The sequence below is a fragment of the Theobroma cacao genome, chromosome 2 (genome assembly GCF_000208745.1).
Source record: "Theobroma cacao cultivar B97-61/B2 chromosome 2, Criollo_cocoa_genome_V2, whole genome shotgun sequence".
NCBI lineage: Eukaryota > Viridiplantae > Streptophyta > Magnoliopsida > Malvales > Malvaceae > Theobroma > Theobroma cacao.
Genome location: NC_030851.1, coordinates 29,318,408 through 29,344,227, shown reverse-complemented (window position 1 = coordinate 29,344,227; position 25,820 = coordinate 29,318,408). Strand labels below are relative to the sequence as shown.

At 35.9% G+C, this 25,820-nt stretch overlaps 2 protein-coding genes across 2 annotated transcripts; both read right to left on the bottom strand.

Annotated features, from left to right (window-relative positions):
- Window positions 6,390-11,408, bottom strand: LOC18609292. The gene is made up of 4 exons (XM_007044326.2): window positions 10,487-11,408; window positions 10,199-10,392; window positions 7,111-7,185; window positions 6,390-7,026 (listed from the first exon to the last, which is right to left on the bottom strand). The coding sequence occupies exons 1-4, from the start codon at window positions 11,178-11,180 to the stop codon at window positions 6,628-6,630; spliced, it is 1,362 nt and encodes a 453-aa protein (XP_007044388.2). The 5' UTR covers window positions 11,181-11,408; the 3' UTR covers window positions 6,390-6,627.
- LOC18609291 (probable AMP deaminase) lies at window positions 11,871-21,165 on the bottom strand. Its single transcript, XM_018116204.1, has 19 exons — window positions 20,458-21,165; window positions 19,672-19,868; window positions 19,235-19,451; window positions 18,793-18,971; window positions 18,615-18,666; window positions 18,184-18,311; window positions 17,922-18,101; window positions 17,749-17,816; window positions 17,513-17,655; window positions 17,247-17,308; window positions 16,645-16,758; window positions 16,120-16,260; window positions 15,580-15,732; window positions 15,131-15,184; window positions 14,941-15,051; window positions 14,444-14,617; window positions 13,595-13,675; window positions 12,529-12,627; window positions 11,871-12,445 (listed from the first exon to the last, which is right to left on the bottom strand). Exons 1-19 carry the CDS (start codon window positions 20,957-20,959, stop codon window positions 12,371-12,373), a joined length of 2,730 nt encoding a protein of 909 aa, XP_017971693.1. The 5' UTR covers window positions 20,960-21,165; the 3' UTR covers window positions 11,871-12,370.

Sequence of the window (25,820 nt, the reverse complement as noted above, 5' to 3'; positions counted from 1 at the left end):
ATTATTGAAGCTTGATGGTCGACTGCAACGCTCCTAGGGTCAACTATGTTCTTCAAATTTCTCAAATTAATGTTGCATAATTGAGTGTAACTTTCCTCTACTTGATCAAATTTCAAAAAACGTAATTTTTGCAAGTTTGAGCTGATATAGTTAACTATGTATTTGCTAGGGTCGACTATTCTCATGATTTCTTCCATTTAATGCATCAGAATAGCCAGAGTCAACTACTACTATTCCAGGGTCGACTATGGTTGTATTGTTCTCCAAATTTTCAAGCTTTCTGCTTTAGGGTCGAATATAACCACTTTAGGGTCGACTATGGTTTTGTTGTTCTCCAAATTTTCGAGCTTCCTACTTTGGGGTCGACTATAACCAATCTAGAGTCGATTATGGCTTTGTATACTTCAAGTATTTCACTCTTTCTGCCTTTGGATCAACTTGAGCTTCTCTACGATAGACTCTTAACTTGTGTCTTGAGGTTTCCCTAGCTTTTTGGCGTCTCTCTTCAACTATTTCTTCCTTGCCTTGTTCCTACAATCAAATAATAATTCAAGGCATGTTTACTCTTTGTTTTCTTAGCTGAATATGCATTGGTTGAAAACTTTTATGATATTTTCTAATGATGCATGACTTTTCAAACAATTATGTGACCTTAGAGGATTAAAAATATATTGGAGACAATTTCAAATTCTTGACATTAAGTTCACGATAACATGTAATTTTTGTCAAATCAAAACATGATGTAACTCAAGGCTAACAATCTCCCCCTTTTTTATATGACAAAAACATGAGCATGTTGCATTTGAAAGTTCTTAAAACCTCCTCGTAATTTTATTAGTCTTCATGCATTTTTTTAAAACATTTAAGTGTCAGTGAGAAGGATAGAAGGGATGAATACGAACTTTGAAAATTCTCCCCTTAATTTATGCAAGAAGTTCAAAAAATATTTTTAAAAGAAAATTCAGCTAATATAAGAACATTTCAATGTGCTCTTAAACCTTCTCCCTCTTTTTGTTATATCAAAAAGGAATAGAAGTGTGAGCTTTAAGCACTTAAACTCAAGAAACAATGGTTAGTGATAATCATAAAAAAATAACCATTAACTCCAATAATAATCTCTAACCATCAAATCAAAACGATGAGATATATTTCCGAGCAAAGATATTCAAGTAAGAGAAGAAATATATCCATTCATCATATTTAGAAAGCATTAAATCAAGATATATTTTCAATTAATATGTATTCACTCAAAGCATAAGAAAATTGATAACTCTATGATATAGAGTTATTTGGACTTAATTTTGATAGTAATGCATAGAAATTAATAAGTTTTATTTAATTATTTTAAGTTAGTTAATTAGGTAAGTCAATCTAATATTAGTTAAATTTGTGTTGGTTTTAATCTGCCTAAGATATGTTATTATTGATTAATTTCCTAATTTTGTAAGTGTGTAATTAAAGGGTGAAAAGTTGTCAAGATAAGTGTTCATGAGATGCAGACCTTCACTGCACATGTCTCTATATTTCAACTATAACTTTCTCTACAAAATACCAAATGAAGTAATTCTTGGATCATTGGAAGATGAGAGAAAAAGATACAACTTTCATATTTACCACTTTTCCTAGTTTAGCTTAGAAGGTGTCAACAACCTTGTCATAATTGAAGCACTACAGTAATCCAAGCCAAAGGAAGTGAGGCCACGGCCTTGGAGATGGTAGGCCGCGGCACCCTATCATGAAATTCACAATTTTTCACCTTTAGATGGTCAAGGTTGCAGCTTAGGAAGAAGTAGGCCGTGACATCCGTAGATTTTCTAAAATGCCCTTGTTTAAATAGACTTCTGAGTTGAGCCAATCTTGAGCCCTATTTATACACCTTTTCAAAGGACATTTGAAGGCACAAAACACAAGATTTAGAACTGAGTTTCAATCAACAAATCATTAAAGAAAAAGTCTCATTGGAGCTGAGAAGAACTTAAGGAAATCAATAAGATTTGAAGATCAAGAATTGACAACTCTTGAAGTTTCTCATATCTTTTTGTTATTATTTTATTCTCTTGGTTTGGTTTCAATGTTTAAACTTTATTTGATGATGATTTGTGACATTATGGGGAACTAATTTAGTTATCCATGATTATGATTGAACTTAATACGTCGTTTGAATTTTTTTATCTATCTCTTGGTTATGTTTATTGGTTTTAAGTTGTTTATTCTATTCTATTCTTAATACTTCTAATTGACTAGCCATCAATTAGATTGATCTGAAAACCTAAGTTAAACCTTGACGAAGGAGATTTATAGTAGACCTTGAAAAGAAAAGCGTATGATCCAATGCACTTAGTTGATTAAGTGGTATGATTTGCATATAGGGTAGACATATACTTATAAGCCATACGTAGCCAAGATTAGAGCATGAACTTAATGAATGTTTCTCCACTTTAATTTGCATAGACATATATTAAGTTAATTGAGAGGTATATTTTTATGAGAAACTTGACAAAGACTTATAAATAATTTGGGTCTCTAGGTTAGTAACTTAATCCATTAAAGCAAGTTAAGAGAGATAGACAATATTCAGATGAAATATTGAGTGATATCATAATCTTAGCTTTGGTAGTTGATTGAATTTTCAAAATAAATTTGCTTTTAATTTTAGTTTCAGTTTATTAGTTTTAATTTTTCTTTTTAATAATATTAAATTTAATTATTTGGATAAGACTAGAATGTATTAATTGTAGTAGTTAATAGTAGGAATTAATTTAATTCTCCGTGGGATCGATACTCTACTTTTCACTGTATTACTTGTTAGACGATATGTTCATTTGTGTGGATAATCTAACAACAGAGATATGCTCATTTAACACAATTAAAGAACAAATCTGTTCAAGATATTTAATTAAAGCATGAAGAAATATATTCAACCATTGCAATTGAAGCACAATAAATGCCATTATCAATAATGCCACATATAGATATGTATTTATAAGCAAAATTGGATATGCATATGTATAAAAACAGACTAAGCATAATCAAGTATAAAGCATTTATATGTATGCACATAATGTGAAAATGATGTGTGTGAGTAAGATATGTGCACCTTTATATACTAATATGTTCATATATTCATTCAAACAAATAATCAAGTAATAAGAGAAGGCAAGTTATCAGCAAGTAAGCAAATTAAAGACACAATCATACATATAATCAATAAAATAGTTCAACAATTAAAGAAAAATGTAATTTAATCAAGGCATATTCATAATTCCTAGTTCTCCTCTAATCTTATAAAATGCTTTTATATCTAATGGATTAGTAAAAATATCAGCCAATTGGTTTTGAGTATTTACATATTCTAGATGACACATGATCTCTACTGACGTGATGTTTAATCTCAATGTCCTTTGTTCGAAGTGATGGACAAGACTTTTAGTGAGATTAATAGCACTAGTGTTGTCACATTTAATGAGAATCTTTTTCATTTTAATGTCATAGTGCTTTAATTGTTGTTTCATCCAAAGGATTTGGGCATGACAACTACCGGCTACTACATACTCGGCCTCAGTGGTAGATTATGCTACATTATTTTGCTTTTAAGAGAACCAATATATTAGCATTTTTCCTAAAAATTGACAAGTCCCATAAATGCTTTTTCTATCTACTTTACAACCTCCAAAGTTAGCATCAGAGAAAGAGTGTAAGTTAAAGAAGGAATTTTTTAGATACCAAATGCCTAAACTAGATGTCTCCTTAAGGTAACTAAAAATTCTTTTAATTACACTTAAATGAAACTCTTTAGGAGATCATTGGAATCTAGCACATAGACCTACACTAAAGCTTATGTCGGGTCTACTTGTAATAAGATAGAGCAAGGAACCTATCATTGATCTATAAAGTTTAAGGTCGATAGGTGTACCTTGTTCATCAATGTCTAGCTTTGTAGATGTGCCCATTGGAGTAATGTCAGATCTAGTTCCTACCATTTCAAATTTGTTGAGCATGTCTTTTGTGTACTTGGCTTGAGTTATGAAGGTATCGTCTTCCTTTTGCTTTATTTGCAACCCTAAAAAGTATTTAAGCTCACCCATCATACTCATTTCAAATTCACCTTGCATTACTTTGGCAAATTCTTGACAAGAGATTCATTAGTGGCACCAAATACTATATCATCAATACATACTTGTACCACTAAGAGATCTTTTCCCTTTCTCTTGATAAAGAGTGTTTTATCGACCTTACTTCTATCAAAGTCTTTGTCCATCAAGAATTTAGAAAGTGTCTCATACCAAGCCCTAGGAGCTTGTTTTAAACCATACAAAGCCTTCTTAAGTCTAAACACATGATTAGGAAATGTTAGACTTTCAAAATTAGGTGGTTGTTCTACATATACCTCTTCATTAATTTTCTTATTCAAGAAGGCACTCTTTACATCCATTTGGAACAATTTGAAGTCCATGTAACAAGCAAAGGCTAACATCCCAATTGCTTCTAACCTAGCTACAGGCGCATAAGTTTCATCATAGTCTAGACCTTCCTTCTAACTATACCTCTTAGCTACATATCTAACTTTGTTCCTAGCTATATTACCATGTTCATCCATCTTGTTTCTAAATACCCACTTTGCACCTACAATATTGGGACAATCATGTGGTCTAGGAACTAATTCCCATACTTTACTTCTATCAAATTGATTTAATTATTCTTGCATTGCTAAAATCCAATGTTCATCATTTAATGCATCATCAATATTTTTAGGCTCAATTTGAGAAATGAAGGCAACATAGTCGCAAACATGTTTGGCTCATACTCTTTTCCCTACCTTTTAGGTGGGATCACCAAAAATCTTACTTTCATCAACTTTTTTTCTAACCATAGGATAGTTAGCCTTCTTTTCTTCAATGATTTGTTCCATACGTTGCTATTCTTCTTGTGGTGCTTCTTCACCTTCTTTAGATCCTTCTTTGTTAAGATCAAGCTCTTCAATTTGCTCCTGAAGGATACCTACATCATTATCATAATCTTCCTTTTGATTGTACCAATACCTTCAATATGACCTTTTGAGTCATCACCGAAGGTTGCATTACCTCCTTTCTTTGGTCTCAATTCCTTGAAAGACTTTTTGCTTAAATAGCCTCCAAAAAACCCTACTTTGAGTCAAATCCAGAATTCATCTGCCCGGGATATTGACATAGTGGCGCAACCTCAATTTTTTGGCTTCACAATGCCACTTTCTCATATTTTTGTATGGTGCACTTCTTCTCCTCAGCGCCGCAGCCTCAAATCTTTGGCATTGCGGTGCCACACTCGCAGTCTCCTTTTTTTAGTTTTTTTGGCATTCAACACCTTCAAACACCACCACACACACCCCAACACAATGCAATTATTGAGAGAAGACATCGAAGTATTGCTGAAACAAGTATCAATTTTCTTCGTCAAGCATCTCAACCTTTATCTTATTGGTCTTATGCCATCTCTACTTCTATCTGTCTATTAAACAGATTGCCATATTCTGCACTTCAAGGTAAATTTCCACATCAGGTACTATTTAATCAAAATCCAAACTATTCTAAATTCAAAGTTTTCGACTGTCTATGCGATCCATGGTTTAAGCCATACAATGCACACAAATTACAAAGCAAGTCCAAACGATGTGTATTTCTTGGCTACTCCAAAAATCAAAGTGCATATCTCTCTCTTGACCTTTTATCTAATAACCAGGTTTTTATATCAAAGACATGTTCTATTTAATGAATCCCAATTTTCATTTACTCATCTATCCTCATCTCGCACACAAAATTTTAACAGTTCAAAGACAGCTTGAAATCCTGTAATAGATTATTCTGACTTAGATCCTGTTTCACCCTTTTTTCCATCATCTTCTCTTTCTGACAATCTGCAAGTGGCCACCATGGGTGACAGATTCTCAACTCTTTACAATTCCACATCTATTACCTTAACCTCTATGGTAGATCCACCTCAACAAACATATCCCATGGTTACAAGGTGTCAAAATAACATTTTCAAGCCTAAGCAGTTATATACTGTCACAAAGCATCCTCTTCCTGCACCCACAAAGCCCACCAATGCTGCACAAGCCTTCAAAGACCTTTGGAAGCAAGCCATTTTCGAAGAATACAATGCCTTGGCCTAAAATAACACATAGGACTTAGTACCACCTCCCTCTAATTGGCTTTTTGCTGGAAACATGCTACTTGTGCAGAATATTAACTAGGGCTGGGCATAAGCATCGGAAAGGAAAATGACATCCTAAGTCCGAATACCTAGTTATTGACGAATCTAAGGAGGGCGCATATGATTTCATCACCCCTAGATTGGTGAACTGGGATTCCCACCCACCAACCATAATAGCCCTTGCCGATTGATCAATAAACGACCACAAGAATTGCATGTTAAACCAAAAAAATATTGCTACAACTCTTCTTGTTTTTCAATGTTTCCAATAAAAGTCCTTACTTAACTGAACTACAAAAAGTCGTTAAATGGGGTGTCCTGGATGGTACGATATCAACATCAACCCACATTCAAACCATGTTTCATGCAAAGCAAAAAAAAAAAATACATTTTCACCACCCACCTTTAAAAACGGACCCTATAAACAGAGTGAAGCTGTCATGAAGCCACACCAACATCGGCTGACACATGACCACCCTGCACTGCTGAGCCATGATTGTTGTAAGGGTTGCCACCACCTCTGCCACCTCTTCCCCTGTTGTTATAGTAGTTCCTAGAATAGTAGTTGCCAGGCTGATCATAATATTGGCTGCGACCATTCTGGTAGGCTCCACCTCCCCTTCCACTGCCTCGACCTCCACGACCATTGGAGTAACCCCTACGGCCACCCCCAGTACCACGACCACCTCTTTGATTCTGATAGGGTCTTCGAGGAACATACTGTTGCTCCTTGGGTTCTACATCTCTCTGATTATGCTCCACATCCACCTGTAGTGTGCCTTGTTCGTCTTGAACTGTAATATCCTCTGGTGCATGATTTTCTATCTCCAGTTCTTCCTGCAGAGCACAAGCTTCCTACATTAAATCAAATAAACAAAATCCTAGAGGAATAAACATAGTGTTACAGCTAACTTAAAACACCTTCTGAAGTTCCTCTGCAGCACTATATTGATTGTCACCTGTCTCAGCTTCTTGATAATTTGATGTATCCTCCTCCTACATAAAATATGAAATAACGTGAAAACACAATCCCCATTTGGAATACTAAAACTAACAGGGGAAAGGCAGCTCCAAATAAAATTTAAACATGTCAACTTATGCCAAACCAAAATAACACCCATCAGAAACACCAAACACTCTGGCCTTAAAATAATGAAGCAGCATAAAACAAAGTGAAATTAAGTCCAAAGGAGGGTTTAGAGAAAGGAAAAATAAGAAACACCACGATCAAGTCAGCCAATTCCGACCTATCAATTCATTCCTACTTCACCACCACATAATAATCTGTAAGAATCAACACAAGTTCCAACAAAGCCTAAAAGCACCAAGGCAGAAAGAAGCAACTAACATGAGATCTTTTAATTACACTATCCTTAAGCCAGCCAAGGCACAAACCCATCCTACACAACCCAACCCACCATTTATAGTCTTCCAATTTCACCTTGTGATATTTGAAATGAAGCCATGTCACCATTTCTTAGCCCTTCATGTTCCTCTGCCAATTAAACTGCCTTGCCAAAGAATAGCACATCTTTTCTTTCGGCATCAGCTTCTGAATTTGCAACTATTGAAGTCAAATTTGTATATCAGTACTACTTTTTGTAAGAAATCGTAAACTAACCTTGTCCTTTGCCAAATTATTCTTTGTTTTTTTTTTTTGGAAAAGGGGAGATTTGAACCCTGCTCATGCACCATCCAATGAGCCAGATGCTCAAGAGCTTTGCCAAATTATTCTAAAAATTTATATATCAAATGAAACATCAAACGTGCTTGCTTAGCACCGAATTTTACCTTAGAGCTAACAAAAGCACAACATGCCTCTCGGAAAACTGTTCTAAGGTGATTGTTAAGAAAAAATTCATAAGGAAGCAACAGAAATTAAAAGTATTTGAAATAAAGGAGAAATTACAGGAATGGATTCAAGCAAGTATGCTGCCAATTCCAACAATCAACTGCAAGGAATGAATAAATTGCAAAATAAGATAACCAAGCCTCCCATTTCTCCTGGAAGTATACATGAAAGGAGTACAAATCACTACAGGGTTAAGCTCCACAGAGAAAAGGGATACATTAGTATAGAAAATTAGATGACATGACTGAGCAAGAATGCTTTTGTGCCAAATAACTAGCAACTTGAATATTTATTATAGAACTCAACCTTTAAATAACTTGGACTTAGCCACAGCCACCAACAACTAAAGTAAACCCAACTAAGATATGTCATTACTGCTACAAATCCCTAAATATATAGTTGAACAGAGAAGCCTAAAAAGACCGAAGGCTTTATGCTAGAGAATCAATTTTCAGAATGCAACATACATATGATCTAAAATAACAAATTACACAAGGTAGTTGGGAGCAACCTCTGTCAACACCCAAATAGGACATATGCACAGGTGTGAAGAAGTGAATGGAAAACTAGCAAGACAACATTAGTTCTCAGAAGCATTTTTTTGTAGTCAAATTCCAAAGATTAATCAGCCTTGAAACATGCCCATGAGTAGGAAACCCTTCTTATTATCCTAGCTTCTGAGTGTAAGCTTTCACCTATACTTTAGACTGGTTCAAAGTTAACTTTGGAAGTAGGAAGTCGAATTCTGGAATCTTCACGATATTTATGTCAATACTTTCAACTAAGAAAAATCTGTTTGGAAGGATGTTTTTAGCAATTATGCTTTGCCTTGCTCTTAAGTTGCTCAATCTTAGGCATCATGTCCAAGGAAACTAGATAAAAAGTTTAGAAGCAGCTTATATATTTATCCCATCTAACTCAACCACAGGACTAAGAACTCAAAAACCAGACTAACATCCCAATAAATAGAAGACCCTCCTTATAATGCTATCCTAACTAGCACCAATTGTACACCAGACCTTTGATCAAGAGTTACCATCAATATAGCTCTAAAAATAAACGCCTAACAAGTAGATACACCTTACAAGAATTTCAAATCATTCAATCAGTCTTCTACACCAACCCTTTACAAATCCTATTTTGCCCCCATAATTTCCTATGTATTTGATTTTAATTAAACCTGCATCTTAGTCTCCAAATAGTTCATATTTATCTTACAACCAGTTTCATCCTTAACAATACAAAAATGAGGACATTACATGAGGTAGATTTGTTACCATAGCTAGAAACTCTTATTTGTGCTCCTTTCTTATGCATATGAAGAAAATACTTAATAGAGTTTGATAATGTTGAGGTCCCAATGGTCTTGCAACAGCTGCAAATGAATAATATTTTTCTTCTCCTAGAAAGTACAAATGATCTATAGCCTCAGACAACACCAAAACACCAATAATATTCTCCAATACATAATGATATAGATCTAGTAAACACGATCATTCACTGTTTCAACAGTTGTATCTGCTATTGCACACAGGTACAAGACTTTCTTTCTAAGGTCCTGGTTAAGTCTAATAAAAAGTTTGCAGTCAATTTCCACTTTTTGCACAACTACAATTTAAACATAGATAGACAGTCCAATTCTATTTGCAAGCTAGAGATGTAGGGACAGAATAAAATTGAGAGAACAACAAATAGATACAACAAATAGACCATTACAAAATCCTACAAGGCAAGGTGCTGTTACTCTGAAACGTGCAGTTAAATCTTCTTAGTCTCTCTCATGCCAAAGTATTAACCTTAACTTAACAATAAACAGAAATAACAAATAAAGGTATTGAGATTGCTCACATAATTAGACTGACATGTAAAAATTTGTTTCTCCAATTCCAGTTTTCGTTTAACTTATACAAAGAAACTTTGAAAATACTCTTGTTTCATTTTTCCCCTTCTCTATAGCTGCGATATAGCTGAAAAGGAAGAGCTCAGGGCATTGCATCAAACAAAACACATTAGCAATCATTTCAGCCATGATAAAAGTATAGAAACAGGGCAGCCAGAAATTTTTATATCAAACATATATCAAGAAATAAAATGCAAAGTAAAATCCAATAACCAAACCTCACACTCCCTTTCTTAAAAGTAAAACAAAGTTAATACCTTCTGCTGGTACTGCCCCACTGAACCTTCCGCCTGAACAGGCACAGAGATGGGCACACCGTGCACTGGAACCTGGAAAGTGGTATAAGTCCCAGCAGCAACAGCCGCCACTTCAACAGGAGCCTTCATCTCCGGTGTGGTTGTAAAATAATCCAAAGCCATAATCTTGTTAAGCCTCTCTCTCAACCCAGCATCTGCAACAAAAAACCTACCAAGTCAGAAAACCAGAAATCTAACAAAAAATAATAGTTGTGAAAACCCCACGAAATGAAAACAGTGAATTATTACAGGAAACGTCGGCATTGGGTTCAATGGGCTGGTCGGAGTTAGAAAGCCATAGTTTAGCATGGTGTAGGCAGCGGTGCAAAGCATTCTTGTGAGACAAACTTGAATCAGCAGGTCGAGAGGTCAACAGTCCACTCAGCATCGAAATCAAATCCAAATCTTTTTCGCTAAGCAGATCGGTAGCGTCATCGGTCACATAATCGTAAGTCAAGCAACAGCCTCTCTCGTGAGTCCTAGTCAACATGGTGGAAGTAAAATCATTCTGAGACTTGACATCGAATATCGACCCGAAATAGAGCAGATTGAGGAGATCCTCAACCGCATGATCGGGCTCATTGGGCTGTTGCTCTTGAACTTCAGTCTCGTCCTGTTGGGCTTCTGAGGCTGTCTCGTCCGGAAAAATGGTTTGACGCTGTAAGGCGAGTGAGATTTCTTCGGAGACGGCGGAAGAGAGAGGCTGGCGAAGCTTCTCGAGTTCATCGATGAGGGCGGAGACGGCGGGTTTGGAACGGAGGACTTCTTCTTGTTCTTTGTTTAAGGGTTTGCCTTGAGAGACGGATTCTTCCATCTGGAGGATGCGGTTGTATTTCTTGCGTAGGGCACGAAGGCGCTTGTTGATGAGGTTAAGAACGGGGCCCTCTGAAGAAGTAGTGGCTGTCGCGTCGGAGGAAGCAGTTGCTGCTGCGGAGGCCGCCATTTGAGGAATTGATGGTGTTGGAAGTGGTGGCTGATCGGAGTTAAGAGAGAGCACCACCGGGGTGGTGGCGGTGGGGAAAGGGAGCGGCGGGATGGGGAATTTCGGAAAGAAAGGGGCGGAGGAAGTGAAAGGTTGTTGATTGTGGGTTTTTGGGTTGGGGTTTTGCTTTATTCGTTGAGAGACTTGAAAATGAGAGTAGCGTTAATAAGGGGAGGGAGGGAGCGCAAAAGGAGCAGCCGAGCCGATGCCTCTTTTCCTGCTGTGCCTGTGCGGGTAAATTTCTACACTCCCACTTTTTTTTTTTTTTTCCATTTTTCTTTTTACTCTTTCCACATAAAATAAAACAGAAAACCATAAGAGCCACTTGTTACTTAAGCTCTCGCCACTTTCATCCACTGTTAAGCGTTGTTTCTCTCGTTTCATTTCTGATTTGAATCTATATCTATTGGCTTCTAAATAATGTACGAGAAGAGAAAAAAAACCAGCTACAATCACTCTTTTAATTTTTTTTTATATTCTGCTAAATTTATTTAATAAAATTATAAAAGTAATTTTTAAATGTAAATAAATAAATTAATTTTTATATTTAAGAGTATTTTGATAATTTTACAAAATACAACTATCATTCTAATCTAACTTTTGTAAGAACAAAAATTATTCATGAGGAAAAGAAAACATTTATACAAGATATTACATGAAAGAAATTAAAATTATGAAATGTTTTTGAGTATCTTACTTTCTTCAATATAAGCTCAATTTGATGTAAATCACAATTGAGACAAAAAGGGTTGATCACTCATGCTATTGATGCCAGTGACTTCATTCATTTGTCGCGCAGTTTGTATAAAACCAACTCTCGAGGTCGTCTCACTGAATAACTACAAGCCAGAACTATGAGTCATACAAATTGGTCCTTCACTAATGTCTTAGTATAAATTATTCTTAATTGCTTATTTGTTAGAAAGAATGCTTTGCAATTTGTAAGCATTCGCCAATTTCCCCCAATTCCCAAGGGAGAATCATAATCCCATTCTACTCAGCCAAAAGCAGGAACCTCAATACGGATCAAAGATTCTTCTCATATCCAGCTTCAACTGAAGTGATGATATGAACTCATTTGTCTTGGAATCTTGACATAATCCAAACTCAGCACGACCCTAATCAAATTTTGCTTCATAGTTGACATTCAATCACATTGCAGGATCTATTTCTTCAGGTATTCTTGCTCTTCCTGAGTAAACATATTGCATCTCCTCTTTCCATGTCTGCCAGTTCTAAATCATTAGCCACCACAAGATGCACTCTTATTTTTCACTATAAGTTTACTAAAAGTGTAGAGTATATTTACCTCATATCGAAATGCAATCCTCATACTTGGAACATTTGTCTTGTGAATGTCATTCCCTTCTGGGCCTCGCAGGAAATATTTGTTACCAAGCCAATGCAACTGCAGGAAAGATCAAAAAGGAATGATATGTACAAAATGAAATTTTTACCCTGGGCTCCTTTCACAGATTTACTATGCAAGAGAGATAGTAACAACTGAGAAGAGTGGAAAAGGATCAAAAAGCAGTCATGATTACCAAGAAGACCATTAAAGGAAGTCAGTCAATGTCTGAAAACCATACCCCAGTCATTTTTCAAATCCACATTATGAGCTTCCCCAGAATATATAACAAAAAATTTAGCTTCTCCAGCAACCCTAATTTTCAAAATTCTTTTTTATCTATTTTGAATGATTAGATAAAATTTTAACAAGGTTTTACAAAAGGCTTGGACACTCAAAAAGGGTTTGTTCAAGGCCTGTTGTCAACCATACACAAACTTGAGTGCAGTCACAGGTTATATAATGTCCCTATTGGCCATCTGGTCCTGTTTAATGTGGATGTAACTTAATGAACATCATGCCAATGATGTTGATGATACAAGAGTTGAAGAAAAAACAAATTGAGTCTATACCTGTTATCTAAAATGTAAGCAACTTTTTCATCTTTTCATTCTTTTATCTTCAATGTAAGTTACCCTAAATAGGTACAATTCACTAAGATATTAAAATTGTTGCCTTTCATCATTTATTTGGTCTACGTATTGACAGGTCCTTACAAACCAAAACAATTTAACCCCCATCTGCCTATAAGCAGAAAATGACATATGAGAGAAGCACATTTTAGTTCTATTTCCTTTTGTCTGTTAATATCTGCAGCTTACATGAAATTAGACCTCAAATGGGGAATACAGTTTTAACTTGGATCATACCCCTATAGGAGGGAAATGTACATGTAAAAAGACAGAATGGGAAATTTTGCTTGGTTCTTGTGCTTGAAAGGTGTGAATTCAGCAAGTGATTTCCATACTTCAAAAGAAAATTTAAATGGCACAGAAAAGCTGAAAAATAAGAGTTATGGAGGTCTCACCTTTGCTATATGTGAAAATCCAGACTGGTATACAGAATTTCTTGCAATCTCACATAAGTCACAAGCACTGAGCTTCCAAACCTGCAAAGTACTGATTTATAATGACTGCATAGATCATGCATTATCTTTACACACGTTACTATGTGTCTTTTCCTTTAGACATAATGATAATATAAGTGCGTGAATTATACCAAAATCCTCACTTAAGCTCTTACTCTTTTATTTACATCAACTGAACCCTCAACTTAATGGGATGAACGAGGAAAAAATTAGATGACATCATACACGTGTGTAAAAGTAGATGACATAGCAATCAGTTATCAAATAAATAAAATTTACTTAGTTTTGGGTATTTGGGTCCTTCTCTGCCTTGTGATAGGAATTAGGGATTAAAATCTGGATCTTGTTATCTTGTTTCTTGGATGTTTTGATTTGGAGACGGAGAAAATCTTGAGATGAGAAAACTGACAGCTGGATTTAGGACCATGGCCTCCACTCTTTCCTCAATCTCACCCTTTCCCTTTCCTCTTTCTCTCTTCGATTCTGGTTTAGCAGTTCTGTTTTAATATAAGTTGAGAGCTCAATTGATATGAATAGAAAATTAGAGACTTCAGTAAGAATTTTGATATAATTCAAGGGCTTATCTTATCATTATGCCTTTCGTTTACTTGTTCCTGCAGGAGGGTTTTAATGGTGCGGGGAAAGGTAGATAAGTTGGATGAACATCTACCTTTGACATTAAGATATCTTCAGGAACATTTGAAAAAGAAGAAAGAGAAAACGGGCTTTCTGGTTTTCTAATTATTACAGATATATTTTCATGAAAGATGACAAATGCAAGTAACAAACCTGTGCTGCAACACTGTACTCTTCCACAAGAGGTTCCTTCGTCAAGTGAATTTGCAATGGATCATCAGATGAAAGTGAAACATTTAGTCCACGCTGAAAGAAAGCAGGAAATGGGTTGCGATGATAGTCCAGGAAAAGGGAATTATTGCTCAGAGGAGACATAGCCAATCCAATCTGATAAAAAAAAGCAAGGTGATCAACCATGTAATTGAAACAATTTTACTGTTTTAAAGGTAAAATGCCATTCCAAAAGTCGCTCATAAACTTTTTATGCTGAATAATACAGGAACTGCAGATGCATATTCTACATATTCCAACAGAATGGAATGAGATCTACAGTGATAACATCCCTGCTGATTGGTTCTTGTATAAGTGCATACTACAACTGAAACACTAACCATGCACACGCCATGCTTCACACTCTATTTTACAACATAAAATAGGCTAAAACTAACTTCTTGAAAGGAACATGCGTATGGCAAATCCTGCAAACCAACCTGAGCAAGGTAATACAAGTACTGCAAAACAGGGGATTTCCTCAGATTAATCCCATGAGATATATTGTTGCACAGAAGGAAAGCAGCAGCTAAGTGGTCAATATCGCCAGCCTGCATAAATTTGCAAATATAATAAGCATTTGAATAACTATAGAAAGATTGAAACAGAGACAAAGAAATTGACTTAAACCTCCCCACAGTGAGGTCGAAGTTTTATCGTTGGCAATCCTTTTGACTCACGAAGCTGGAAAAGAAAAACAGAAAAATTATGAAATGATTTGACATAATATTAGTAACAATATGATCCAGGATAAAATAATATTCCTCTTTAAGCCACCCACTCTGCCCCCACCACCTCAAACCCCTTTTGGTTTAAGTATCTTGGGATGACAGGATGTTGCACTCCCTCATATCCTCATTCTGATGAACTTTAATATTCAGCAAGATTGAGTTCAACAATTACTTTCATTACCTAATTTTGTTCCGTATATTACTGAATCAGGCATTGATAATTACGTAGAAATATAAAAGCTATCTATATCTTTCCCCCAACACCAATAACTGCAAAACCCTACTGCTGTATAAAAAGCATGATGGGTATGAAACATAGGTATGATAAAATTAGAACAAGATACTAACCTTGTTGAGAGTATACAGGTTTGCATAGAAGTAATACGCATAATACGAATATGCAGGATTAAATTCATTGGTCCATTCAGCAGGCTTTGGCATGTGCTTAGTAGGACGCCGCTCTGGTTTACTTTCATCATCAACTAAATCAAAACCAACAACCTGTACTATGAGACATATTAGCATTTTCATTGTGGCATTGTCTAGTAAAATCTGATTTCATACTTTTCCTAATAAACTGATCACTGATGACAATTGAGGAAAGTTTTGCAAATAATGCATTTATAAAAAAAACTTGAGTAAACAAACTGTGGCTGAATAAACAAAATCATCTAAAATTGTGTGGTGCGCCCATGTTCAACAAGCAGTGGTGACCCAAAAAATTGACCAAACACTATGGCTCAAGACAGCTTCGAATAATTAAAATAATTACAACATAAAAGTGGTGGCTAAAGTGGACCATTTAGTAACTAGTTGTAATGCAGGTCACTTCAATAAAGATGCATGCTTGAAATGCATCGTATGTTCTTGACAGAACATAAAACTCACCATCATTAGGAAAACATGAAGTTGAGGATGAGAATTTGGATCAACTGTAACTTCAAATAGTGGAATGAACACATTGTCCAGAATATTCTGAAAAGATTTTACAATTCCCATTTGCTTGTACACATTATACAATCGTGGTAGCTGCACAATTAAGTCAAAATCATGAGAAGCAAGTTACCTTTGTCTTAAGAAAAATACAGAGAGAGAGAGAGAGAGATAGAGAACACCAGCAGAAAGATGATGCTTAATATGGACATGATGCCACACCAACTAATCTTAATTTTAATTTCTAACATTTAAATAGCTAGTCCATACCCTGAAATACTTCTAAAACATGTTCAAGCAGATACAATCATTTGGACTAATTAATGAGACATGATCCAGGATAACCATAAGTTAACTAATGCTTAAATAAGCATATTCAAACAAGATATCAAAAAGAACAAGTATCTTTATGCAATGGCTAGACAGTGGGGGAGCTTGCTAGATAGAAGAAGAAATAGTATTGGGCTATTGGCATTCTACCTGGATTAACCAAACGGCATTTTCACTATAAATTTCATTGTTAATAAACCAACTTGCTAACTGATCCCATTCGCTTTGTTTCCTTCCATATATGGACACCCTGTACTCTGCCATCTGGAAAAGAAATGATATATTACTTAGATAAAGGTATTGGTGAATATGGCAGTCAAAGAAAGGCATTTGAACCTTTAAGGTCAATTAGTAGAAATAATGACAACAATTCCTAGGCTGCAGCAAAATAAATTCAGTCAGTAATCAAATCATTAAGGTTGAGCTTTACCCTGATGCTGCATCAGGTTTATGAGGTAAAACTCACATTGCATAACAATATCAAAGTTTCATATCATAATTTAAAATACTAACTAGACCAAATGCCTAAGGCCATCCCACAGAAACAAGAGAAACAAAATTAAATCAAGGAACTAAACTTCAAATAGCATGCAGACATTTAAAGAAAGTAAAACTTTGGAAGGGACATATATGATCATGTGACTAAAAGAAATATGTTTGACAGTATGTGTTTAATTAATGAAGGGTAAACAAGTAATTGATTAAAGCAGAATTATGACTTCTCTGGGCTCAATTTATCTATCAACATCAACCTGGTATTTGCTTGCTTCAAGGTCAGATAGAACTTGCTTTGTTACTTCTGCCAAAAAACGCCCTGTGATATTCAATTAAATTGTTTTAATAAAATACAGTTATGACCTTGATACCAATATGAATTCAAAATACAAAGTGAAAATTGAAAGGAGAATATTTATCAAAAAGAAGTGACCATTTTAGAAATAAATAAAAGAAAAAGAAGATATGTCTGACCAGACACTGAACAAATTTAAGTTTGCTTTGATGACATCATGTGTCAAACCTTGGATAAGATTGTCCTGCTTTAAGAAGATCTCTCTGAGTCTGCTTTGCCCACAAGGATTATATTTAAGATTGAATTTGTCAAATCGGTGAAAGGTGCTCTTATCAGCATGGACATCCAACAAATCAACATTGAGATCATATCTGAAGTAAAAGATAGATGAAGCATATGCTAAAAATAAATCTAAGTATTAATTTCTGAAACATAGAAGAGAATGGAACCAAGGCTTTGCATACCCAGTCAAATCCAAACTCTCAAAAACCTCTTTCAATGTCATATACTTTCCATCCCTAAATATAACAACCTGCACAATTTCAAGTAGGATTGTGCTTACTATGGGTCATTTTATATGCTTATGAACAAAAAACAAGATGCTGAAATGAACAAATCAAAGGGAATTCAAAACAACCTCATCAGGTTCTTTTCTTAGTTTTGATTTGATGAAGCGTAGCAGATGTTTCTGGTTCATGCAAGCAGAATGATGCACATGTGTATCAACCTTCCGGATATTGTAGAAATCACGGTGGGGTGCACTCTTCTGAGCCAAAAACTCCCCATCTGCGTTTACTAATAGATGAAGGCGGAACTTCTGTGTAGCGTCCAATTGTAAGTTATAGAAACAAGCCAAAGTGGATAAGAAAACACAATTCAAAAGAGTTCAAAAACACTACCTCCTCAAGAAATCTTAGTCGGTGATGGCAAGCAGAGCGAACATTTCCAATTGACATGACTTTTAGGAGATGATGCATATCAGTGAAAAATGTTGTTGAACTTGAGACAGGGAAAAGCTCGGCAGTGTCTGAATGAATATTCATAGAAAAATTTACTGTGCTAGGGCCCATCAAAGTGAATAACCGAAGTAATGTAAACACATGGATCAAGTTATACAACAATAACTGAAGTAAATTGATGCCCCCATTTCCAATAGATTAAGCTAGAGAGGACCTAGACATGTTACACATGGATCATATTACCAGGCTACAAAATCTTTGGCACAGCAAAACTGATTCACTATAACCTTGTCAGATTCTAGAATAACAATTAACTGAACAAAACTGATTCACTATTGACAGAGAAATATAAAATACACAATGGTATGTACCAGTTTCACTTGCATAAACACGTATAACCCCATCTTCCATCCTTAAATGATGCTGCATGCAAAGGAATAAAACAGCTTCAAATACAAAAAGTATTTGATCACTGGTTCTTCAAAAAGTTCAACAATAAACATTTGAATTTTGTTTCCAAACAATATTAGTAAGCAAAAAGAATTTCACCGCTGTTTTTTCAACAGGTTCAAAGTGAAATGGATCACTTCTTGCTTTTGGAGTGCCAGGTTCTGTCACAGAATCCTTTGTCCATGGAGCAATCTCTTCCCTGTAAACATATTTGCCTCGCAATTCCAAACACTCCCGTGTCATTTTCCTTACTTCTTCCTCTTCTACATTTGTTGAGTCTAAATCCAGATGGAAGAAGCAGAACAAAAATCAACTTTGTAGCTTTATGTTCAAGCATATTAAGTAAGCAGTGAAGACCATTTCTGACTTGGCATGCCAATTTTAACTAATCACTATCAATAGAGAGCTAAATTGTGTTAATACAACCAAGACAATCATTCACAAATAAGGCAATTATAAAATCCAATTTATTAAATCTGAAAGCACTAATTCCAACTAAGTTACATAGTAAAATTATTCAGATTTAGAGAACTTATAATACCATGCAACGGTCTTCTGAGAGGCAAACTTGTCTTGTGAAAAACAGGATCACTCTCCAATATGCACACTAAAGCTGAATCCACTTTTCCGTTTCCATTTAGATCAACACAAGATTTTGCTTCGTTTTCAGTAGCTTTATGATTCTTGTCTTGAACACAGTTCACACCCTCACCTCTAAATGGAACAGAATATAAATTTTGAACTTTTGTAGCAACATCCTGTATAAATTCACCAATAATAGATGAACAAAATATCCTTTGTTTTGATGAATAATTAGTAATGCAAAAATTAGCCTTAGTTACAAATGATAAATCCTTAAACCTAACAACATAGCAAATCTTATGTACTCAAAAATGTTGTTGAAACTACTTTTGAAAGACATTGTGTATTATAAGCAATGATATCTGTATACAGAGAAATTGAAAAAGGGGCACTAACATTTAACAAATCACCAGAACCATCGATATTTTCATCGCCAAAAAGAATGCCATCCTCATCTCCAGGCTCTGTTCCTTCCTCATCAGAATCCCCAGCACTTTCAAAAGCATTGCCACCAGGGGACCTTGGAGTCATTAGCCGACCATAGGTAGCCAACCTCGTAGAGGAAACACCACGACTAAAAGTCTGATTTTCTCCTGCACAATGCAAAGGAAAACCTTACTTTACGTGAAATATAATGCAACTGGATTCAGAAAATTTCCAAATGCCTTCTTGATTAGTTCAGAAGCAGATCCGTTTTCCCAAAATTCTCAATATACAACAAGCCACGAACTGATTCCAAAAGGTACATTTAGCATTTTCTTTTGTTATTTACTTTAATTTTGCTCACTGAAGCAAGAACAAAAGGACGGTTGAATATAAAAGAAAACAGAGAGTTTTTAAAGAATTAAAAATGAAAAAATAAGGTATTGTTTTGATAACAAAATGCATAATAAACTTAGATAAAAAAATCCTAGTAGAAACGATTTTTATCATTTTCCTTTGCACTTATTTGTTTTCAACTATCAGCAACTTTAGAGAAACCAATCTTTACCTATTAACCTTAATTTTCTACCTACCTCACTGCTAACAAACTATTCTAAACTCCTTTCCGGCAATGTCGCATTAAACTATGCCATAAATTCCATATCAATCCACATTTCTATCACGCTCTTCACAAAAACATTGTTTCGATAGTTATAGCAACAACGAAAAGAAATTACAGGCCTAAAATAAACATATTACCTCGCCGAGATGTTTGAAGTGGAGGAAGACCGGAAGGAATAAAGTTATGCTTGTCAAGTGACGAAGCAGAGCAAGTCTGAGCTCTTTCCCTCACCACCTGATCAAACTTAGCATCTTCCTCGAACCACTCGTTACGCAAAGCCACGTTCGGCATCGAACTGGAAATCCGATAACTCCTCAACACCTCCATTTTCTCATCGAAAGATTTAGACACGCTCGTTTTATGCTCGAGAGAGCCCCCTTTCTCACACTCCTCCACTTCTTCTTCCTCTTCTTCTTCTTCTTCTTGCTCTTCGTAATCCACTTCTTCTTCGTTCTCTCCATCTACATCGGAGACGACGCGACTTCTAGGCCGCCAGACGCGGCGGATCTCTATGAGTCGATCGATGACGTGGTCGACGCTGCGTTTGTGGATATAAAAAGCGGATATGGCCATTAATGAAGCTCCGACTAATGCCGCCATGGCCAAATGCAGCGAAGGAACCGGCGCAGATGAGTCCATTAATTTTTTTTGATAAAAAACAGCGGATCCCTAATTTTTCAATGTTTTGAAAGTGTGAGTGAGAGGAGTCTTTTATAGTTTCGACGGTCGGCCTTTGTAGGTTTTGTGGAGTGTGGAGTCCGAGACTATGAATTCGTGGCACGGCAGCAGAGAGAGCGAGCCGACGTGTTTGGGTGACGAAAAAAATAGCAGAGTGAGACAAAAGAGGGAAAGTCAAAAGCAGCTAAAAGGTTTAAAAGTGCGTGGCAGGGTGCGACCCGCTAGGATATACGTGCACCAATCAGCTTATGACGTGATTGTATTTTATAGTACACGATTATTAGTTAATCATGTGTTCTTCATTGATTTTCCACAGGCCCACCTTGGAGGGTCAGAGTCCTCTACCAGATCAGGGCTTACGGCTCGGTTGGGTTTGAGTCTAGTAGCTCGCACCCACTCTTTGCTTCGACGTGTAAAGGTGTAATTTGTAACTGTTTGGCCCAATTATTACCTTTACAAAAAAAAGAATGCTTGTACACTTCGCATCAATTTTTTTTTTTTAATATTCTATACAAGAAATGATTTTAAATTAAAAAATATTATAATAGTGATGAAAATTAATAAATAATTATTGTAAATTATTGACTTTTTAAAATTATTTGAACACAATGAGTAGATTAGATTGATTATAAAAGAAATGAATCGTCAATTTAAATAATATGTTAACAATTAATTATAATTAATGATAATCTCCTATATCTCTCATCATTGTGTTCATACAAATCACTGAAAAAGTGTTTAATTTTTAGTACCAAATCCCCCTGTTACAAGGTACTAATTGTGTTTTTTTAACTTTTAAAACAGAAATTAATTTATCAAAGTGTTCATTGATTAAATGACCGTAAAATTGTAGCAATTCAAATTAATCAAATTAATTCACCAAAGTTATTTCAAATTAATCAAGTTAATTAACTATTATTATTATTTGGCTTGCTATTATTTTTATTTATTTATTTTTACCCATCTTATTCAAACCCAACCCTTACATTTTATTTTTAATGATTATTTGAATTAATTTAATATTAGAATAATATTTTAGGAAACTCCCCTACCACTTTGGTGAGACCCTAAATTGCTCCTCACCTTAGGACAATTAATTTGAAATATGTCTTTACATACTTCAAATAAAATTTCATCATAAGAAATTAACCAAATAATAATTTATTTAACATTAAAGAACTTAAAATGCTAAATAAATAATAAAGTATAAAAAAAACAAAGTTAAAAAAATGAGTAAGTTTGAAAGTACACATCAAATAGGTATTGGATTTATAGGCTTTTGGTGGACCTTGTTGGGTTGGATCTAGCTAGGCACTCTTTCTTCTCTTTTTTTTTTTCTTCAAAACACTATTGTCCACACCCTAAGTTTTAAAATGAAAAGAAAACACTAAAACCTAACTTTATTGTCTCACTTTTCTCTCTCTAGTGGCACATGAGTTCAACCCAGGTAACCATCGAGCCAACAACAAGCGACGGTTGTCATGTGTGTAAAACGTCCACAAGACTAGGCGTACATGTCATGAGGGTCTTATTTTGACCCCGTGTAACCTAGCCTTTGCCTTACTCAAAGGCTCTTATAAAGACTAGCAGCCTACTCGTTGGACTAAGTTAGGATTGTTTATGGTAAGCACAACAACAATAAAGAAAACTTTGCGAAAAAAGAAAGAGTTTTATTGCATATAAGCTTAGTATATAAGTCATTAGTTACAAATGAAGGGGCTCAAGACGTTTATATAGGCCAAGGACCCCTTAGAGTCGTTACATGGTAGTGCCTAATAGTTAGGCACTAATTTGAACATAGGTGAGCTAGTTTGACGAGCCCCTAGGCTCCTCTCTAACTGCTAACAATGGTTACCCTGCGAGGCACGGGCTAGCTAGTGTTTCTTGTGAACTCTGCGGGCTAACTACCTTTTTATGCGCCCTAGCTGCATGTCAGTCTGTTCTTGTGTGCCACACATTACACGCTAGTCTGCTTTTGTGTGCCATGCCCTACTTATGTGTCAATCCCACGCCTAAGCTTTGTATGCACTACCTGGGCACCTAAGCTTACCATGCACTACCTTGGTAGAAAATCTAAGTCTCTGCCCTCATTTCTCATTCACCATCGAGCTAGCTTGCCTACTCTTGAGCTTGGTCACCCACCATCGGGTTAGCTAGCACCTAGGCACAAAATGGGTGTGACATTTTCTCCCAACTATGCTGGCAATGCCCTAGTTACCTGTTATACATGGAACTACTCCACTAAGTCCTTAAACTGCCACAATGCTTGGGTTGGCTTCTAGCTAGTCTCACTAGCTAGATACCCTTCTTAGTGGATTAGGTCTTAGGTCTTGCGATTGATGGTTCCTCCTCCTCAAGACTTTTGACCTCTTGATTATAAGATGCCTTCTGTCTCATAGGGTGTCTATGGTTTTGGCCTCTACTCGGGTCATCAGGGTTTGCATGTTAGAGCTTGAGCATGTTGACATGGAAGACTGGGTGGATCTTAGGCTTAGGCAGTAACTCCAACTTGTAAGTTATGCAACCAACCTTTTTCATAATATGAAAAGGCCCTTCATACCTCCTAGTTAGACCCTTGTGTAGCTTTTGGTTGCGAAGGATCTGATGAAACTTGACCAGCACAAAGTTCCCTACATTGAAGCTTACATCTCACCTTTGTCTGTCCACCCATCTCTTGTACTTCTTGATGGCACGCTCAAGGCTCACTTTGGCAAAGTCCCACTACTTATGCCACTCTTTGGTGTAGTGGAATACCACTAGTGTTGGTCACATGTAGTTGCTAACTAAGGCACTAGGGGTCATGGTTGCTACCTTGTCACTACCTCGAAGGTACTTTTTCTTGTGAATTCCTATTACTATAGGTTGTAGTTGAATTGCACAACATATAGTAGTTTGGGCCAATTCATCTGGGTGTTGTGGACGAAGTGCCGTAAATAAGTCCCAAGCAAATGGTTCACTTGCATAGAATGGCCATCCGTCTAGGGATACAGGCTAGTGGAGAAGCAAAGCTTGGACCCTAAGAGCTTGAATAGCTTTGTCCAAAACTTACCCATGAATCTCCCATCTTGGGCACACCCCATAGTTTCACCATATGTGCCATGAATGCTTAGGCTGCCTCCTTAGTTAGGCATTGCTTGGTCACTGGCACAAAGGTTTCGTGCTTGCTAAACTTATCCACCATAACCATAATAGCACCAAACTGTTAGCTATGGGAAGGTTAGTAATAAAATCTAAGGATACAGACTGCCATGGCCTTTCTAGCAACTCTAAAGGCTCGAGTAGGCCTACTAGTTGTTGCTGCTCGCCCTTGTCCTACTGGCAAACTAGGCATGTCGGCACATAAGCCTTAACATCTGCAGTCAATTTGGGCTAGTAGTAGCATGTTGCTATCAAATCCTCAATGTGCTCAATTCTAAGGTGCCCCATCCATAAGGATTCATATTGCTCCTACAGGATCTCCTTGCGTAGCCAATTTGACCTTAGCACATAGACACAATTCCCCTTGACAATCAAAAGGCCACCATCAAGCCAAAACCGTTGTGTCTTGCCTTCCTTGGCACATTGGATGATGGCTTGTGTAGTGGTGTAGCCTACAAGCCCTGCATGTATCTTGGCTAGCACCTCATCCCGCACTTGGCTCACCTGTTTAATGTTGGTCCCAATGGAGTGTTAGAAGAGGGGTGAATAGTACTAAATATTTTAAGTTCAACCCTTTTTGAAAGATAGAGCTTTTAATTGAGTAGAAGAAAATAAATATAAAGCTTCTACTAGTTAAAAGACACCAAGTAAGGAAGGGTAAAGAGAAGTGGACAATGTAAAGCTATTTATAGTGGTTCGATCCTCTTAACCTACATCAATTACCTTGATCTCTCAATCAAGGATTTTCAACCTAACTTCATTAAAGGGGTGGAATTAACAGCTTCCACCAAGCTTTTACAAGGTGAGCTTCTAACCCAAGCTTTAGAGTGCTTCTCACACTCTAATTTCCCAAGAAAGAGAAGAAAAAGAAGTACAACTAAGTACATTTACAAGTATGGGCAGATTACAATCAAGCTTAAACACTTTTTCTGGATTTAGAATGAAAAACAAGTGTTTTTGGTGAAGGATATTTGGCTTTTTTGCTTAAAATGGCTCTTCTCTCTTCAAATCTACCTTCTTTGACCATTAGAGCTTCCTTTTATACCTGGGGAGTCAAATTTTTCTATTGGAGACAGTTTCTAGTTGTTAGAAACAACTCTGATGCACTTCTAGCCATTATTTTATCCTTTAGTGTTTAAATTCAAAAAAGAAGACAAACTTTGGCTAACTGATTACAGGTAGCTCTAACTGATTATAGGTTTTCTGCCTTGCACTGTTGATAACTCTATGATATAGAATTATTTGAGCTTACTTTTGATAATAATTTAGCTTAGTTCTGGTAGTAATGCATAAAGATTAATAGGTTTTATTTAAATTATTTTAAATTAGTTAATTTAGGTGAGTCAATCTAATTTTAGTTAATTTTATGCTTAATTTGGTGTTAATGTGATTAAGGTAGGTTGTTATTGATTTAGCTGTGCTTTTGTAGGTGTTTTGATGGAACACTTTTAATGGAAGGTGAGCAATTTTAAGGTGCAGACTTTCACTACATATATTTCAGTATTTTGACCATATCTCTCTCTACAAAACTCCAAATGAGATGATCCTTAGACCATTGGAAAAATAAGAGAAAGTGTTACAACTTTGAAGTTGACTACTTTATTTAGTTCGGCTTGGAAGTTGGTTGAATATTATGTCAAAGTTGAAGCACTATAGTAGTCATATAATAATTACGATTTCTGTT

Excerpts from the sequence above, each read along its gene's own strand:
- LOC18609292 (XM_007044326.2), bottom strand. The coding sequence starts at position 11,180 with ATGGCGGCCTCCGCAGCAGCAACTGCTTCCTCCGACGCGACAGCCACT. Across the intron at positions 10,393-10,486 it reads ACCCAATGCCGACGTTTCCT|ATGCTGGGTTGAGAGAGAGG; the intron begins GTAATAATTCAC and ends TTTTTGTTGCAG. Across the intron at positions 7,186-10,198 it reads TGGGGCAGTACCAGCAGAAG|GAGGAGGATACATCAAATTA; the intron begins GTATTAACTTTG and ends TATTTTATGTAG.
- LOC18609291 (XM_018116204.1), bottom strand. The coding sequence starts at position 20,959 with ATGGACTCATCTGCGCCGGTTCCTTCGCTGCATTTGGCCATGGCGGCA. Across the intron at positions 15,185-15,579 it reads ACCTGTATACTCTCAACAAG|CTTCGTGAGTCAAAAGGATT; the intron begins GTTAGTATCTTG and ends TTTCTTTTCCAG. Across the intron at positions 14,618-14,940 it reads ACTTGTATTACCTTGCTCAG|ATTGGATTGGCTATGTCTCC; the intron begins GTTGGTTTGCAG and ends TTTTTTTATCAG.